Raw genomic sequence first — 18,262 nt, 5'->3', positions numbered from 1 at the left:
CGCTTTACCATCTTCACCGGCTTCCTCCACAGATGATAGGCGGTAGGCAGCAACCGGTCGCAGCCACCAGAGCTTCATACGGCGATAGCCCGTTGCCCCGTGGTGTCTCCCGCAATAGGGACATGGCACGACACGCGGTGGCGAGTCCGTTGCGGCGTCAGACTAGACCGAGTGACCCGTCCTTTCTCTCGGCAAGGCCGGAGGACGAATTAGAGGGTGAGTCTTTATGTGATAGAGTTTGGGGCGACACGTCGCCCGGGAATATGGGTAATTTTATGGTAGCGCTGAGAGCGCTGGTGAATGATTTTGAGAAAGAAAAAGGGCTACCAGTGTCCTATGGTCGTCCGGGGAGCCAAGGCTCGCCCTTGGTTGGTAATGTGACTCATGCTCGCGGGTACTCGTCAGCGGTGGCGAGCGGGAAAAGCGAAGAGTCGGTGAAGGAAGGTTTACGGTTTTCGGATTCATTATTTTGTAGCGTTGCCCCCCTGGGTGTGGGCCTCGCGGATGACACGGTGGAGAAAATAAAGAATGGTTTATACGTGGATATTTGGTCGCTCCTGTCGGTGGAGCATGTGGCAGTCGACAAAGAACGTTTTTCGGAACGGGGAGTTGATAAGAAGCCTAAAATAGCTAAAACCTTTAGTAACTGGCTACAAGCCATGTTGACCCTGGCTCACGTGATAAGCCAGCATCAGCCGTTGAAAGGTCCGGAGTTGCTGCTTTACATAAACACGATTCACAGCGCTTACAAGCTGCACGGTGGTTCAGCATGGTGGCGCTACGACGAGGACTTTCGTCGTCGCATTTCGGGAATTTAAGATGTGAGTTGGGTGACTAAGGCGACGGACGCCTGGATCCAGTTGATTCTGGCACAAAAACCGACGAAGCCGCTGTTTCAGAGTAGTACCACGGGAGCCGGAAATGGGCAACAGGCACCCGTGGCACACAAGCCCTCGGGGTCCTGTTGGTCGTTCAACGAAGGGCACTGCCGGTTTCTTGCCGCTTGCAAGTTTGGGCACGAATGTTCCTTTTGCAGCGGATCGCACGCAGCGGTACGGTGCTTCCGTCGACAGAGGCAAAACGCGCCTCCTGGCACACCCGCGCCCGGGGGCAACTCCAGTGAACATCCAGTTCCTGGAGGGGTGGTTCGGCAAGTACCACAGGAAACGGGAAGCAAGCCTGCTTAAGGCAGGTTTCGCTTCAGGGTTCGTAATTCCGCATACGTCAAGTTCTGCGTTGACGCTTAGTCGCAATTTAAAATCGGCATACGATAACAAGGAGCTAGTGATGGAGAAGCTGCTAAAAGAGGTGGAATTGGGTCGTATGGCGGGGCCCTTTCGGGAGCCGCCATTCGAGAACTTGCGAGTTTCACCGTTGGGCTTGGTACCAAAGAAGGAACTGGGCAAGTTCCAGCTCATCCATCACTTATCCTATCCGGAGGGTGAATCAGTTAATGACGGCATCTCTAAGGAACAGACAGCCGTGTCGTATACTTCTTTCGATAGGGCGGTCTGCCTTGTCCGTCAGGCGGGTAGCGGTGCGCTATTGGCGAAGGCTGACATCGAGTCAGCTTTCTGGCTACTGCCGGTGCATCCAGATTGCTTTCACCTATTGGGTTGCCGCTTAGACGGCCTGTATTTCGTAGACATGTGTTTACCGATGGGATGTTCCATCTCGTGTTATTTCTTTGAAGTGTTCAGCTCCTTCCTGGACTGGATGCTATGATATGAGACGGGCATGCGATCGGTATTACATTATCTGGACGATTTTCTTTTCGTCGGGCCTTCAGATTCGGACGTATGCGGGTTCTTACTTTCCTCCTTTCAGGAATTGATGGGAAAAGCGGGAGTGCCGCTATCGCGTGAAAAAACCGTCGGTCCGGTCAAATGCTTAAAGGGGTTGTCCCGCGGCAGCAAGTGGGTCTATACACTTCTGTATGGCCATATTAATGCACTTTGTAATGTACATTGTGCATTAATTATGAGCCATACAGAAGTTATCAAAAGTTTTATACTTACCTGCTCCGTTGCTGGCGTCCTCGTCTCCATGGTGCCGACTAATTTTCGGCCTCCGATGGCCAAATTAGCCGCGCTTGCGCAGTCCGGGTCTTCTGCTGTCTTCAATGGGGCCGCTCGTGCAGAATGCCGGCTCCGTGTAGCTCCGCCCCGTCACGTGCCGATTCCAGCCAATCAGGAGGCTGGAATCGGCAATGGACCGCACAGAAGAGCTGCGGTTCACAGAGGGAGCAGACCCCGGCGGCCATCTTCAGCAGGTGAGTATGAAGACGCCGGACCGCCGGGATTCAGGTAAGCACTCTCCGGTTTGTTTTTTTAACCCCTGCATCGGGGTTGTCTCGCGCCGAACGGGGGGGGGGGGGTTAAAAAAAAAAAAAAACCCGCTTCGGCGCGGGACAACCCCTTTAACGTTTTTGGGGTTCGAAATTGATACGAAGGAGATGGTTTTCCGTCTACCAGAAGAGAAAGTAGAGCGACTGCGTCAAGAGGTAAAGCTGGTTGGCAGTTCAAAGAAAGTTACACTGCACCAGCTACAAGTGCTTTTAGGCTTGTTAAATTTTACTTGCCGGGTCATTCCCATGGGCCGCCCATTCGCTAGGTGGCTGTCGTTGGCAACGGCAGGAGTCAGAGAGCAGCATCACTTTGTCAGAGTGACAAAGGGTATGCGGGCGGACTTACACGTATGGCAAGTCTTCCTCCAGGCGTTCAATGGACAGGTTATTTGTCAGGCAGCGGAGGTCGCAAACGAGGAGCTTTGCCTCTTTGCGGATGCGTCGGGTTCATGGGGCTTTGGCGTGATTATAGAGAACAGTTGGTGTAATGCACCATGGCCGGTAAATTGGGTCATAAAACGGTGGGTTAAAAATATAACGCTGTTGGAAATTTTCCCATTGATGGTGGCTGTGGAGATCTGGGGTTCGGTTTTGGAAAACAAGAGCATTTGCTTCTGGTCGGATAACCAAACGGTGGTGAGAGCGGTGAACAAACAATCATCCAGATCTCCTTCGGTTTTGGCTGTGATGCGCCATCTGGTTTTGAGATGCTTGCAAAATAATATCAAGCTGAAGTCGAGACATGTACCCGGAACAAAAAATAATACGGCTGACGCTCTTTCTCGTTTCCAGATGGAGAGATTCAGGGAACTTCACCCGACAGCGGATGTCGAAGGGGTATGTTGCCCGTCGTTTTTATGGGAAATAATAGAAGAGAGCTCCTAACTCTGATTCGCAATTCGGTTGCGGAATCGACGTGGAAACGCTATAATGCTATATGGAAAGCATGGATGGCTACCGCGGGGGGTTATGTCCCCGAAGAAGCGCAAGCGAGTGCGGTGACACTGGACACGTTGGCAGAGCTGCGGAAACAAAGCGCGTCGGCAGACGTGGCGCGCAAGCATCTATCGGCAATCGCCTTTTTGTTGCACCTGCACGGTCGTCGTGACGTAACAAAAGAATTTGTCTTTGGACAGATCATAAAAGGTTGGAAGAAGGAGAAGTCGTCAAGAGACGACAGGCGACCGATAACTTTTGAATTGTTGAAGGCAATGTTGAGCGTTTTGGAGGCGGTTTGCAAAGGAGAAGGTGAGGTGTTGCTTTTTCGGGTCGCGTTTTCGCTAGCATTTTTCGCGGCGCTAAGACTGGGTAAGCTAGTATCCCCCAGCAGAAGGAAGCTGGGGGGGGGGCTGCTGTTTGCGGATGTTTTGTGCGGTGAGGAGGACATAAAATTATGTATAAGTAAGTCTAAGACGGACGTGTACGGCGCAGTCGAGTGGTTGCGCATAGCAGCGTTGGGCTCAGCTTCGTGCCCGATTTTATTGGTAAAAAAGTTTGTGGCAAGACACAGCGGCACGGGACAGCTGCTGGTGCACTCTTCCGGGTCCCGGTTAACTAAGTTTCAGTTCAAGGCGGTCATGCGTGCATGCCTTCGGAGGTTAGGTATTGAGCCCAGCAAGTTTGGCACCCATTCTTTCAGGATCGGCGCAGCGGCATCGGCGTTTGCATGCGGGTTGAGGGTAGAGGAAGTGAAGCGGGTCGGCCGCTGGAGGTCGGAGGCGTACAAGTCGTACGTCTGACCTGATCTGCGGGTATTATAAATGTTTAACTAAGTTAACTGTTGGTTGTTTCGGTGTTTTGCTTTGCTTTGCAGGTTCGGAATGGACAGTATGGGTGGTGGGACATTCTTTTATACACTGGGCTGAGAAAAGAGCCGGGACCAGGCCTATTGGCAGGAACCTGGGCCTGAAAGAGGTCCAAATAAAATGGCATGGTATAAGAGGACTGCAATGGGCCAGGCTGCTTCACGAGATTTTGTGTGTCAGCAGGTGGTCACAAGGAAAGGTGATTTTAGTCATCCATGCTGGAGGTAACGACTTGGGGAGGGTAAAAGTCGCGGAACTGGTCGCTCTTATGAAAGAAGACATGTTGCGGTTTAGAAAGTTCTTCGAGAAGACCATTATAGTATGGTCGGACATAGTCGCCAGGAGAGTTTGGAGGGAGGCGAGAGATGTAGAAGCTATTGACAGGGTTAGGAAGAGCGTGAATTTTAAAATTTCAAAATTCGTCAAGTCGATAGGTGGGGTAGCCATTAGGCATTGGGAGTTGGAGAAGAAGGTGCCAGGTATGTGAAGGAAGGATGGAGTTCATTTGAGCGACATAGGAATGGACACATTCCTATCGGGGCTGCAGGACGGGGTCGAGGCGGCTCTGTCGCTGGCATGTGGGGGGCGGAGTGCAGCGTAGGTAGGCTGCATCCTTCGTGGCGGTTATAGTGGACTTTCCATGCCAGCTGGGGAATTGAGGGCGTGTACAGGCCATCATGGGCTTTCTCACGCCTTGACAGAAGTTGAACATTAGCAAGTTTAATAAGTAGTTTGGTAGGCATGGGAAGAAAGAAAAATCAGTTAATGTTATAATAAATAAAGCTGTGGCCTACCCACAAAGTTTATGCCAGCATTAAGATAAATGTGTGTTTTCAATAAAATAAGTTTTATTAACAATAAGTGGTTTCCGCGGATTTATCATAAAGGGAGCAGGTTAAAGGGTTATGAGTCCCCCCAGTCTTAATTACCTGCGGGTGCCCAGTGATTCCCTATGGGCGCGAATCACATGTGTGGGAGACCTACGCAGATTTAATAAATCTATTTTCCCCGTGGACATTGGGCCTAAAAGTTTCCCTGTGTGTGGATCACTTATTTGATCATCCGAATTCACCGTGTGGGAAGGAATGTTGGTGTCATGAGTGACAGGACTGTTTAAGGTAAACCACATATTGGTTTACTCCTGTGAAAGTTCCCCAAGCAGTCTCTTGGACGAGTCCTGTGCTACCCTCTGGGGAGGTGATGGTAGAGCCCCATGACAAGGCCGAACTCTACCCCGCTGTCTCCTTGGCTGTGGACCCGCTCCTCGGACGCTGAATTTACAGCAGCTCTTTTCTCGGCTGTTAATTGTACGGCCGAGAAACTATAAGACTTGCTCTATTTTTACCGCATGAAGTGAATATATCGCACGGGAAAGATTAGGCAGCACCTACCTTCCTGTGGCTTTTTTCAAACTCCTGCACTCTGGTGCGGAGTTTGAAAAGCCGCCGAAGGGGAAGAATTTCCCCTCATTCAGGCGCAACTACGCTCCGTCTAAAACCGCTCCTAGGGCTCCTTAATAGAGATGAGCGAGCATACTCGCTAAGGACAATTACTCGAGCGAGCATTGTCCTTTGCGAGTACCTGCCCGCTCGGAAGAAAAGATTCGGGCGAGGTGGAACGGGGGCGGGGCTAATTCTCATAACTTAGCCCCGCCCCGCCTCCTTTCATTGCAAATAGTGCAGAGGGGCGGAGAGGAGGCAGAGAGGGGGCGGGAGCTCAGTTCCTGCTCTGAGGCTCTTCCATCCTCCCCCCCTGCACATGAGGACGACGTATATCGGCTCGGCGTGAAAACCGAGACGATATACGTTCGTGGGAATGCAGCCTAAAACTTATCAACCTCAAACTTATTAACAATATCACCCTCGCCAGTTTTCAGGAGCCCTTCGGCTGTATCTCCGCAGTGACACGCCACATATGACCCCACTGATGTTCACAAGCGGTGATATCGCACTGCGTTCTAGCATATACACATGCAGTTATTAGTCACGATATGGTGCCTTGGAGCTCAATGCCATTCATTTCACAGAGGATGGAATATTCCATCCCATGTGAGCGGTGCCTGATAGCGACAAATCCATCAACTTACAATTTTTTAATCAAGTGTGTCCAATCACCAATGAATGTGAGGCAGTTTTTGCATTCTTTCTTTGCTTTTTTTTACCATGGTTTAATAAAAGTCACCAAAAACTGCAATGAAAATGTTTTTTACAGAAAAATCTCAGCAATTACCTGTGGTTTGGTGGCGGACTAGAAGAAACATGATATAAGCATAGCATATGAATAAACCCAAAGGCTGTACTCATACAATGCCAAGACGGCACCAAACCCACACTGGAAAAAATGCATGCGGTTTTATCATGATCTGCCGCAGTCTATAATGGGTTTGCGGTAAATAGTGCAAGCACATCAAAAGCGTTAGCAAAGACACACGCAAATTTTCCCAATTCGGTTTTAACTGCTTCTCAACCGCACCATGTGAATAAGGGTGCGTTCCCACGAACGTATATCGGCTCGGTTTTCACGCCGAGCCGATATACGTTGTCTTCATGTGCAGGGGGGGAGGCTGGAAGAGCCCAGGAGCAGAAACTCAGCTCCCGCCCCCTCTCTGCCTCCTCTCCACCCCTCTGCACTATTTGCAATGGGGAGAGGCGGAACGGGGGCGTGGCTAATTCCCGGAACTTAGCCCCGCCCCCGTTCCGCCTCCTCTCATTGCAAATAGTGCAGAGGGGCGGAGAGGAGGCAGAGAGGGGGCGGGAGTTCAGTTCCTGCTCCTGGGCTCTTCCAGCCTCCCCCCTCTGCACACGAGGACAACGTATATCGGCTCGGCGTGAAAACCGAGCCGATATACGTTCGTGGGAACGCACCCTGAGGGTGCGGGCAGACGAGCGCATAAACGGCGCGTTTTTGCGACCAACGTATATACGTGACCATCTGAGGCAATGGTTTCGAATGTATTCGTTCACATGGGCGATTTTACGGCGCGTAAAAACGGCAATTCGAAAAAAAACGGAACATATGCGACCGAAATACGCGCCAACGCATATTCGATCGCCGAAAAGACCGTTTGCAAAGTAGGAACAAACGAAAATACGCTTTCTAGCTCTGGTCGTGATCGGTGAAAAACGATCGCTCGGGCGATTATACGTTGCACTCGTGCGAACGTAAATACGCCTACGCTCGTCTGCCCGCACCCTTAACTCAGAACAGTGGAAACAAGTCCTAGTATGAACTCCGCCTCATTGCTTTATCCCCATCAGGTGGGGAAGGTGTCAGCTGAGTATAATGAGGTCTCAGATGGAGAGGTGATGATGGGGTATAAAGCTCAGATCCCTACAGCTTCTCCTTGTATGACTTGTTCTTCAGCCAGGATGGAGCTGGTATACAGGTGGAGTTGGCTATTAGTGGGTCTGCTCTTTTGCCAAGGCTTTACCAGTGCCTTGGTCAGGCGCCAGGCTGATACTTGGCAGAGGAATTCTCAGCCTGGCTTGGGATCTTCTAGAGGACTTGGACAGCCTGCATTTGCAGTTGGTTCTCCTAGAGGAAACCCTTGGTCTGGTTTTGGGCCTCAGAGAGGTGCTCAGCCTGGGTTTGGATGGGGTTCCAGGTCCCTTGGAGGTCCTCAGCCCAGACAGCTTGCCCAACCTCAGTACTCACCTATCGGTGTGCAGTGTGGTGAGGACAGGATGGTGGTGAGTGTGGAGAGAGACTTCTATGGGAATGGGAAGCTGGTGAAGCCTACAGACCTGAGCCTGGGCTCCTGCAGATCTGGACCTCAGACTACAGATACGGTGGTGGTCTTTGATAATGGCCTTCAAGAATGTGGCAACAGCTTAGAGGTGAGTGACTACCTGCAAATATACTTTTATTTTTTGTTTTGCATATGGTAGAACATGGCACAGGTGGTCTCTAGGTATAGAAGTTATATGCATATTGGATAAGCTACTTGTAATGTGTCTTGTTGTTTGTCCTCCCTGGTTCTGTTAGCTTGATGTGATGTAGTAGAGATGAATTTGGCTCATGATGCACATCTTTATTAGTTGGTCAACTTGCTGTAGCAGTGGTGTATGCTATTGGGATACATCCACTCTTGGAATGGCCCACAGGTGAATTCCCTGGTGGTTCCTGAGCCTACATTGGGCCCCTGAACCCCTATGGCACAAGGTGCAGTTTACTTGCAGTACATACACCTAGGGGACATATTGCCCAGCCTAAATATGAAGGTACATAGGCTGGCTGAAATATCTAGGTCTATTGGGAGGCCAGCTACTGTTAAAGAGCCTGTAGAATTTCACTGGTGGGCCCCAGGCACCAGTCTGACATTGGATACACCTGTAGAAACACTGGAATGGATCATTTAGGTAAATGCATGTACATATAAGCAGTTTCCTGTGGCTGGCTTCAGATCTGGATGAGATTGTCACTGTGATGTGTTAATTTAAGATCCATTGTGCTGAAGGAGCAAAGCATGGCATGCTACATCTATAGCCGGTAACAGAAAACTACTAATCTGCACGATATGGACTTGCTTTTTATTCCCCCTTCACTTATAGATATATTACAATAGCTCTACAGATGTAGCAGAGCTGGTTATTCTACTGCAGAGAAAATGAAATGCATGAATTTAGCTCCTCCATGGTACATGAAGTGGCATGACCTCGAGACACACGGACACTGCCGCTGTGGTGCAATGGATGTCTTGTCTTAGAGAAGTCCTCAGTTGTGAGGATGGAGCCCTGAAAGCCTCTCCCGATCTGGATCACCTAGACTGACAGTCCTTCCTCCTTCCCCCCCCCCCCCCCCCCCTTAGAAAAAGGGGGAGAACTGGCAGTTTAAGTGAGCTGTTGGGGGTGCTGCTCTGTGACTCTAAACCCCATTCAGAATAGACTATTACTGCTTCAATAAAACATGCATGGCTGCAATATCAATGCTTGTCCTGAGTTGAAGTTGCCTATGGCTCAGGCATCATGACCCTGACTACCAGTAATCTTTAAAGCAAACTTCTGAATCTACTATGCTCATGTCAACTGTCTGTTCCCCCACAGTATGAATCTCCCTAATCTTGTGATCTCCTCTTTCAGATGACTCCTGACTGGCTGATCTATAACTCCCAATTAAGCTACAGCCCTACTTCCTCCAGGAATGTGCCCATTATCAGGACCAACTCTGCTGTGGTTCCCATCCAGTGCTTCTACCCAAGGCAAGCCTATGCCAATACAGAAGGCTTGCAAGGGAAGCCTATAGTGTTAGGTTTGGCTGTATGACTTAAGTTGTTAGCCCCTTACTGGTGAACTGCACTTACTGCAACATGTACTAATCTCACTCTTGAGCCTCATCTGTACAGAGTTCTAGAACGTCCTGGCCTGACCGTAGGTTACTGGGCCCAAACTCAGAGCATCATACACATTTATCATGCTCGGAGTGTTGGGTCTGGAGACCTGCAGTCAGGCCAGGATGCTCTGGAACTCTGTCTGTGAAACAGATGGGGCAAAAGTGTAGTTGGCCCCTTATTAAAGGGGTTGTCCCGCGCCGAAACGGGTTTTTTTTTTTCAATAGCGCCGCCCGCCCCCCCGCCCCCCCCCCCCCCCCGTTCGGCGCGAGACAAACCCGATGCAGACGTTTAAAAAAAAAAAAAAAAAAACCCGGATAGTACTTACCCGAATCCCCGCGCTCCGGTGACTTCTTACTTACCTTGTGAAGATGGCCGCCGGGATCTTCACCCTCTGTGGACCGCAGGTCTTCTGTGCGGTCCATTGCCGATTCCAGCCTCCTGATTGGCTGGAATCGGCACGTGATGGGGCGGAGCTACGAGGAGCCGCTCTCCGGCACGAGCGGCCCCATTCAGAAGGGAGAAGACCGGGCTGCGCAAGCACGTCTAATCGGGCGATTAGACGCTGAAGATTAGACGGCACCATGGAGACGGGGACGCCAGCAACGGAACAGGTAAGTGAATAACTTCTGTATGGCTCATAATTAATGCACAATGTACATTACAAAGTGCATTAATATGGCCATACAGAAGTGTATAACCCCACTTTGTTTCGCGGGACAACCCCTTTAATGTCACTGTTTTGCAGCAAAAAAAGGTGAAGCATAGCAATCAGGGGGTAAACTGTAGCGACATGCAGTTAGTGCTATTCCTGGGTGGGAAGGGGGGTGATGTTTAATTCAGTGGCCCGAAGTCAAGGGTTCATGACATTCTCAGTCACTGCCTACTTGGAATTTTATGTAAAGGCTGTGTAGTGCATCCCACCTTATATTTCCTTCCTCATTTGTCTACCCCCCCCCCCCCCCCACAATGCTCTCAACTCTGTTAATGAGTTTGAGATGAATTCCCCTCTAATCCAAACCTCCCATTCTCCAGAACTGCACCAGTACTCTGGAGTTAACCTGATTTGTCTAGGGTAGCACACTTCAAACACCCACAGGTTTCTGGGACCCTTTTAGATGGGAAAATCACTTGTTCAGTGATTACATACTGCAACTGAATGACAAACTGTTTGCTGCACACATAAAAACAGACCCATCAGCCCAAGTAAACAGGCAGTTCATAGATGGATGTGGGTGGGCCAGAAAGATCCCTGGTCCATTCCACCTCAATGTGTAAAAGGATCCTTAGGGATGACTACCATATTCCCTAATATAAACTCTGCATCCACCCCTTCATCGCTGTTCTAGTACATATCCTTAACAGTCTTTCTCATCTAGACATGGCAATGTGAGCAGTAATGCTATTAAGCCAACATGGATTCCATTCAGCACCACAGTGACTACAGAAGAGCGCCTGGCCTTCTCCTTGCGTCTCATGACTGGTAAGCTTTCTAGCTCTAGAGTAATGGGTCAGTCTCATGGCCAATGCTAATACTCCAGTATTTCCTCTTCAGCGGACTGGAGTGCTCCCAGTTCATCAGTGGTCTTCCAACTTGGTGACCTGTTCTACATTGAAGCCTCTCTGGACACTCAGAACCATATCCCAATGATCCTGTTTGTTGATAGCTGTGTGGCCACCCTTTCTCCAGACATGAACTCCAATCCCCGTTATGAGATCATCTCTAACAATGGGTGAGTTGCTACCATCAATGCTGTACAAGTCTTCAAGGAGCCTATTAACAACTAATCTGCTCCATAGATGCTTGATGGATGGAATGCAAGATGACTCCTCTTCAGTGTTTGTTGCTCCAAGATCTCAAGCAGACAAGCTTCGCTTCATGATTGATGCCTTCAGATTCACTGACAGTGTGTTCTCTACGGTGAGGGCTCCTTGCACTATATTTGATTATCCCAAACCCTCAAAATAAGGTTGCCTCAGACAAGGGCAACAAGCATGTGCATGGAAGGCCTTTATTTTGCTAAACTGTATTTAACAAGTGCTGATGGGTCCTAAATGGGATATGACTCTCGTAAATCTCTTAGATCTATATCACCTGCTCGCTGAGAGCTGCTGACATCAACCAAACTCCTGATCCAATGAACAAGGCCTGTTCCTACAACAAGCCATCCAGCAGGTAAGTCCCATGCAACTGGGTGAGTATCTTTGGTCTGGACAGTGATCATCTATTGAACACTTATTTGACTCACTCTGTTCTAGTTGGTCAGCTGTGGAAGGTTCAAGTAGAATCTGCCAGTGCTGCTCCACCAGGAACTGCGCCACTGCTGCAGGCCAAGGAATGACTTGGGACTCATCCTTTGGGAGGCCAAGAAGTCTTGGGAAAAGAGATGTTGGTGAGTCAGCCAAACTTTTACCACAGGTATTTGTTTAGATTCCTTCAACTGGGCATCAGCTGAAGGCAGTGCAGAGTTCCTCGAGACAGACTTCAGATACTCAAAGGTTTGCATAGTTTAGACCTGTGGTTCCCAGTCTGTAATCTCAATACTGGTCAACATTTCAAAGCATGCTGAAGCTTAGTCTTACAACAGTTGTAAATAACTAAAGATACTATGAATGTTTAATGGTCTCACATTCCTAAGTGAATAACTCTCCAGCCTATTTAGACAAGCGGGTGAACTAGTTAGCAGTGACATCACTTGCTTGTTCAAACAATCGGCTAGTATAAAGTAACATGCATCTTGCAAGAATTGTAAATGACTGGAGTTGCTGTGAATATTTAATGGCCTACATACAACTCACCACTGTTTCTTCTGACAGGTTCTCATCTGGAGAAGCACAGCCTGGCCACACTGGGTCCTCTTCTAGTGACTGGAGCTAAGTCTAACCAGGTCTCTGGAGCAGGAACCTCCCAAGCTTCCAAAAAGACCATGGGAGCTGAACCTCTACAGCTGTGGGTGCTGGTGGCCATTGGTTCTGTCACTGCAGTGGTTGTTGCTGTTGCTCTTACTATGGCTGGAAAATGTATTCTGGAAAGACTTCAAAGTAAAGAATCTGTTTAGAAATAAAGTCTTGTTTAATCTGTGCCTTATTTGTAGGACTCTTAACGTGGGAGCAAACCTATAAGTTGTGACAGGGACACAGTAGTAATACATGTGGACTACATGTTATGTAGGCCTGCTCCTGTGGGTGAGAAGAGCAGGTTATCTTGCAAACTCCTGCTGTAATACAAGTCTTTACAACCATTTCAGAAATCCTATGGGGTTCATACCGTACATCAATGTGGAGGTATGGCATCAGTCCAGTTATTGCACTAGCATACACAATACACTGGCACCTCCTATCTTCTGTAACTCACTTGGTGCATTTGCTGTATAGACAGACACTAAATAAAATGGGGCAAATCTGTCCTATGTGGACATCACCTTAGGATGAAAGTACACACCATGCTTCTCTGCCACAAACAAAGTAAAGATCCGATGATTGTGGTTAACACTTGTCAATTCAACCAATAGAAGTCCAGGATAATGGCTGTATAGTCAAACTGGTCACAATAGCTCCTCCAGTAGGCCCTGGTTCTGACACAATAGGCCCCAAATGTCCAGCAGGGAAAAACAATTTGAAGCAACATTTGCCACTAGGGTACTAACAGCTATTTACTCTGACCGATCGGCAGTCCACCAGGGCTGCGAGAATCTTCGTATTAACTTTTGTATGTGAGATGGCCTTTTAGTTAGGAGGACCAGCGCTAATCACTTAGTTAGGGTAAGACAGTCACCATCTGTCAGCTTAATTTGGCCTCCCAAGACACTAAGGGTGCATTCACACGAACGTATATCGGCTCGGGTTTTACGCCGAGCCGATATACGTTGTCCTCGGGTGCAGGGGGGGGGGGGGGAGAGGATGGAAGAGCCAAGTGCAGGAACTGAGCTCCCGCCCCCCTCTCTGCCTCCTCTCCGCCCCTCTGCACTATTTGCAATGAGAGGAGGCGGGACAGGGGTGGGGCTAAAGTCTGGGAATTAGCCCCAGCCCCCGTCCCGCCTCTCCCCATTGCAAAAAACCCGAGCCGATATACGTTCGTGTGACTGCACCCTAAAACTTGTTGAACTATGGGAGTCCTAGGATGCATCTAGGGGGGGAAAAGCTGTCAGACTGGTGCTAAATGGACTAGGGTGATCCGCATTGCTTCCTGTGCAGCCTTCACTTCCCTATGGTATCCAGGGAAGGCCTACATATATCTTAGAAACCCATGTTCTTCCCTAGAATTTTCTGGAAGATGCTATTGTGTTAATCTTCCGTTAATTTTCAATTTCTGTGGGACTGATGGAATTTGATCTTAATTGATGTGAGAAATCACAGCTCATCTTGCATACTGACTGGCACCTGCATCTAAATAAGCATAAGCAATTCTTGGGGTATATTGAGGTCGCTGATGGTCTGTGACCTCCAGAGAAATGTGTAGGACCAGTACATATAATTCTTAAACTTATAGTATGATGGAGAAATATTGCGTTGATTTTGAGGGACTGATCTTACCCCACAAAAGAGCATAACACTTTTCTACAAAGGTACAACTAGAACCAATTCAAATAAAACAGTCTAGTTGTAGGTTTTACATTAACTCATAGACAAGTGGCTATCTGACAACTATGTATGTTTCTGTGTTGTGGTTTGTTTTTTTTTTTTTCTTTTTAAATACTTCTAGTCTGAAGGGTGTAATTCTGCCCCTGTGAAAACGGTAATTAGGAAATTGGCACCAGTGTTTCTGGTGGCGCAATGTACCACCCACCTTTGCAACATGCATGTTACACACAGCTCTGCTACATTACTTTTGCATATTAGCTGTTTGTGACTTAAAACTTCAGCAGCTTAATGAGAAGTGTTCGCTCGTAGCTTTTAGCATATCTGCTGCATGAGCTTTACAAACTCCAGCTGGTGGTTGAGGTGAAATCATGGCTTATTGCTGTGTCATGTTAGCTGCAGTGTCCCAGAGGGTAACTCAGGACACAGTGCATACACTGAGGAGCTGGGAGGGTGGAGTGGTCACTTGTCATGGTAGCACTAACGGGCACCCTCCCGGAGGGACCCGAGTAGCCTCAGCGAGAGCAGCGCTCTGCCTCTTCTGGATGGCCAATATAGATGGAACAGGAATACATCTTTGTCAAATGTGGTGCCACATTTCCTATTAGCGACCGGTATGACCCTCAGCGGTAATAAAGAGAATTTTGTGCACAATGTAAGGTTAAAGTACCTTAGGGCCTGGCAAAACTTTACTTGGAAACTTCAATGTCACACATCAGGAACACACTAGTGTGGGTAAGAACAGAAGGTTGGAGGTCAGGGAGGAAACTGTGGGATGACACTGGTCCTGCAGGCCTGCATTCTGTCAGGTACCACTCCTGCAAGGGGAACACTCCAGAGGATAGGGGTAGGGGCGCTCCACAGACACTCTTGAAACACTACCTCTGCATAGTGGTCTTGGCCTTCTTTTCTCATGCTCTCCACCTGTTCTTTCTCCTCACTCATTTGGTTCCTGGCATTGGAGTCCTCCAGGATACCTCTTCTCTTCCTCAATCACCACCACATGAGAGTTGAAGGTACCCCCATTCGGCCAGCCCTCAACCCCTGACCATTGACGATGGACAATCTCTACCACTCCCATATCGCTCATACTTAAAGGGGTTGTCCCGCGCCGAAACGGGGGTTTTTTTTTTTTCAAACCCCCCCCCCCCCCCCCCCCCCCGTTCGGTGCGAGACAACCCCGATGCAGGAACTGAAAAAAAACAGCACAGCGCTTACCTGAATCCCCGGTGACTTCAATACTTACCGGTTGAAGATGGCCGCCGGGATCCTCTACCTCTGTGGACCGCAGCTCTTCTGTGCGGTCCATTGCCGATTCCAGCCTCCTGATTGGCTGGAATCGGCACGTGACAGGGCGGAGCTACACGGAGCCCCATTGAGAACAGAAGAAGACCTGGACTGCGCAAGCGCGTCTAATTTGGCCATTAGGCCATTTTAGACGGCGAAAATTAGACGGCAACCATGGAGACGAGGACGCCAGCAGCGGAGCAGGTAAGTGAAAAACTTTTTATAACTTCTGTATGGCTCATAATTAATGCACAATGTACATTACAAAGTGCATTAATATGGCCATACAGAAGTGTATAGACCCACTTGCTGCCGCGGGACAACCCCTTTAATCTCTAGCATACCACGTGAGAGGACATAAATTGATACATTTGCAGACAACTCCCAGTCTCATGCAGGCATTAACCTCTCACTTGCTGCAGCTGTGCTATACACAAGACTAGACTATTCGCACAGCGCATCTACACAAGAAATAACATTTATGGAGGGGCCAGGAATAAACATTCTGGGACACTACAGTTTCCCCCGCCCCCCACACATACACTTCCTATAAGCCAATACAAGGAGCGGTATTGGAACGCTAACTCCAGCCAGAAACAAATTAGATGGAAGGCTGCAAACAGGCCTAGCTGTGCAATAGTGATGCACTACAACTTCCACCAGACACCCTGTAAAATGCAGACTGTCAGAGGTAGCCCAACAAAGGAGTTTTTATATTTTTTTTTAAATACAGGCTGTATAGTGTGAATATCACTTTCCCTCTATCAGTGGCTGTGGCCGTACGCTGTGTTAAATTCACTGCAGCCACAAACCGGTATAAATAATTATGGAATTATTGGCTTACACTTTGACGCTGAGAGCGGTATTGTAACGCTAAGTCCAGCCAGAAAAAAATTAGACAGAAGGCTGCAAACAGGCCTAGCTGTGCAATAGGGATGCACTACAACTCCCACCAGACACCCTGTAAAATGCAGACGGTCAGAGGTAGCCCGAAGGAGGTTTCCTTTTTAAAAAAAGGAATACAGGCTGTATAGTGTGTATATGACTTTCCCTCTATCAGTGGCTGTGGCCGTACGCTGTGCGTTAAGTTCACTGCAGACACAGACCGGTGTAAAAAATTATGGAATTATTGGCTTACACTTTGACGCTGAGAGCGGTATTGTAACGCTAAGTCCAGCCAGAAAAAAATTAGACAGAAGGCTGCAAACAGGCCTAGCTGTGCAATAGGGATGCACTACAACTCCCACCAGACACCCTGTAAAATGCAGACGGTCAGAGGTAGCCCGAAGGAGGTTTCCTTTTTAAAAAAAGGAATACAGGCTGTATAGTGTGTATATGACTTTCCCTCTATCAGTGGCTGTGGCCGTACGCTGTGCGTTAAGTTCACTGCAGACACAGACCGGTGTAAAAAATTATGGAATTATTGGCGTACACTTTGACGCTGAGAGCGGTATTGTAACGCTAACTCCAGCCAGAAAAAAAATATACGGAAGGCTGCAAAAAGGGCTAGCTGTGCAATAGTGATGCACTACAACTCCCACCAGACACCCTGTAAAATGCACACGGTCAGAGGTAGCCCTAAGAAGGACCTTTGGGGTTCTTGTAGACAGGATCCTACACTACCACTGTCCCTATCTCAGCAGCACTTTCCCTATACTCTGTATTACAGACTGCAGACTTAGAACGCTATAGATTTAATAGCCTGCACAGCCCGAGATAAAAAAAAAATTGTGCAAAACTGCTTCCAGCCAGCCACACAGTTATGCATACGGTCAGATGCGGCCCTAAGAAGGACTGTTGGGGTTCTTGTAGACAGGATCCTACACGAACACTTTCCCTATACTCTCCCAGTGTGTGTCTGAGGCGAGCTGCGGGCGGGACCGCTTTAACTACTCAGCGGTCACTTGATCTCACCAGCCACTCACTGCAGGGGGGTGGGATAGGGCTGGCACGTAACAGGAGGAAGTGGTAATGCCTTCCCTGCATGTCTATTGGCCTAAAAATGGTGCTAAACATGCAGGGAAGGAAATGGAATTGACTCGAGTACCGCGTGGTGCTCGTCTCGAGTAACGAGCATCTCGAACACCCTAATGCTCGAACGAGTGTGCTCGCTCATCTCTAAAGAGGATACATTTTGTAGTACAAAAGGTCCCTATAGATCTAGATAAGGGAGATAAAGCGCTAAAACTAGTACATTATTGTCCTGTCAACCATCATGAGTTCCTATCTATGGGGGTATCTTTTAAGGACCAAAGAAACAAGCCCTCAGGTCCCGACCGAAATATACAAAAGTATACCATAGGCTAGGTGGCACAAACAGCAAATACAGAAATATGATTAATTAGTGTCAAAAAGATGAACGGACCTCCCACAAACAAGCTCCGGCCAAAGATCTTCCGAGAGAGCTGTGGTATATTACATAAGAGAACATAGTATCCAAGTACCATTGAGGAACCCCAATGCGGGTGAAAGTGTGAAACGAGGACCACGAAACAACAGCATAAGAGAGTCCCATGACACCGCACAAAATGGTGGAAGTCATGATATTCCAAAGAGACCACCAAAGTAATGAACCCTATGTTATTCTAGGCACTAGAGTAAAATTAGTAAAAGGTAGACAAATTAATTGGAACCTCTCATAAAATAATTATTATTCAAAAAGGTCAATAGACCAGCACAAACATATTGCCCCAGTTACATATTATATAAGTAGACATAATAGGCAATTAACAATAAGGAGCCCCAATACTAATGAAAAAGTGGCACTATAGGACTCTGCTATAATGTCCTAGAAGAGTCCACAGACCCAGCACAAAATGGTCAGAAGTCATATTATATTTTATAGAGACTGTTGACCCAATGATGTTATATAAGCCATCGGTAATATTAGCAAACAAAGAACTAATTAAATTGCACCTT

General features: G+C 48.3%; 1 protein-coding gene across 1 annotated transcript; it reads left to right on the top strand.

The window, feature by feature from the left end:
• The first annotated feature begins 7,520 nt into the window (after positions 1-7,520).
• Positions 7,521-12,608, top strand: LOC136610184 (zona pellucida sperm-binding protein 3-like). The gene is made up of 9 exons (XM_066589427.1): positions 7,521-7,988; positions 9,231-9,349; positions 10,858-10,961; positions 11,034-11,211; positions 11,279-11,399; positions 11,563-11,654; positions 11,738-11,871; positions 12,296-12,520; positions 12,574-12,608. Exons 1-9 carry the CDS (start codon positions 7,521-7,523, stop codon positions 12,606-12,608), a joined length of 1,476 nt encoding a protein of 491 aa, XP_066445524.1.
• The last annotated feature ends 5,654 nt before the right edge of the window (positions 12,609-18,262 follow it).

Source organism: Eleutherodactylus coqui, chromosome 2, assembly GCF_035609145.1.
Source record: "Eleutherodactylus coqui strain aEleCoq1 chromosome 2, aEleCoq1.hap1, whole genome shotgun sequence".
Taxonomy (NCBI): domain Eukaryota; kingdom Metazoa; phylum Chordata; class Amphibia; order Anura; family Eleutherodactylidae; genus Eleutherodactylus; species Eleutherodactylus coqui.
This window is presented reverse-complemented; position numbering and strand designations above follow the sequence as displayed.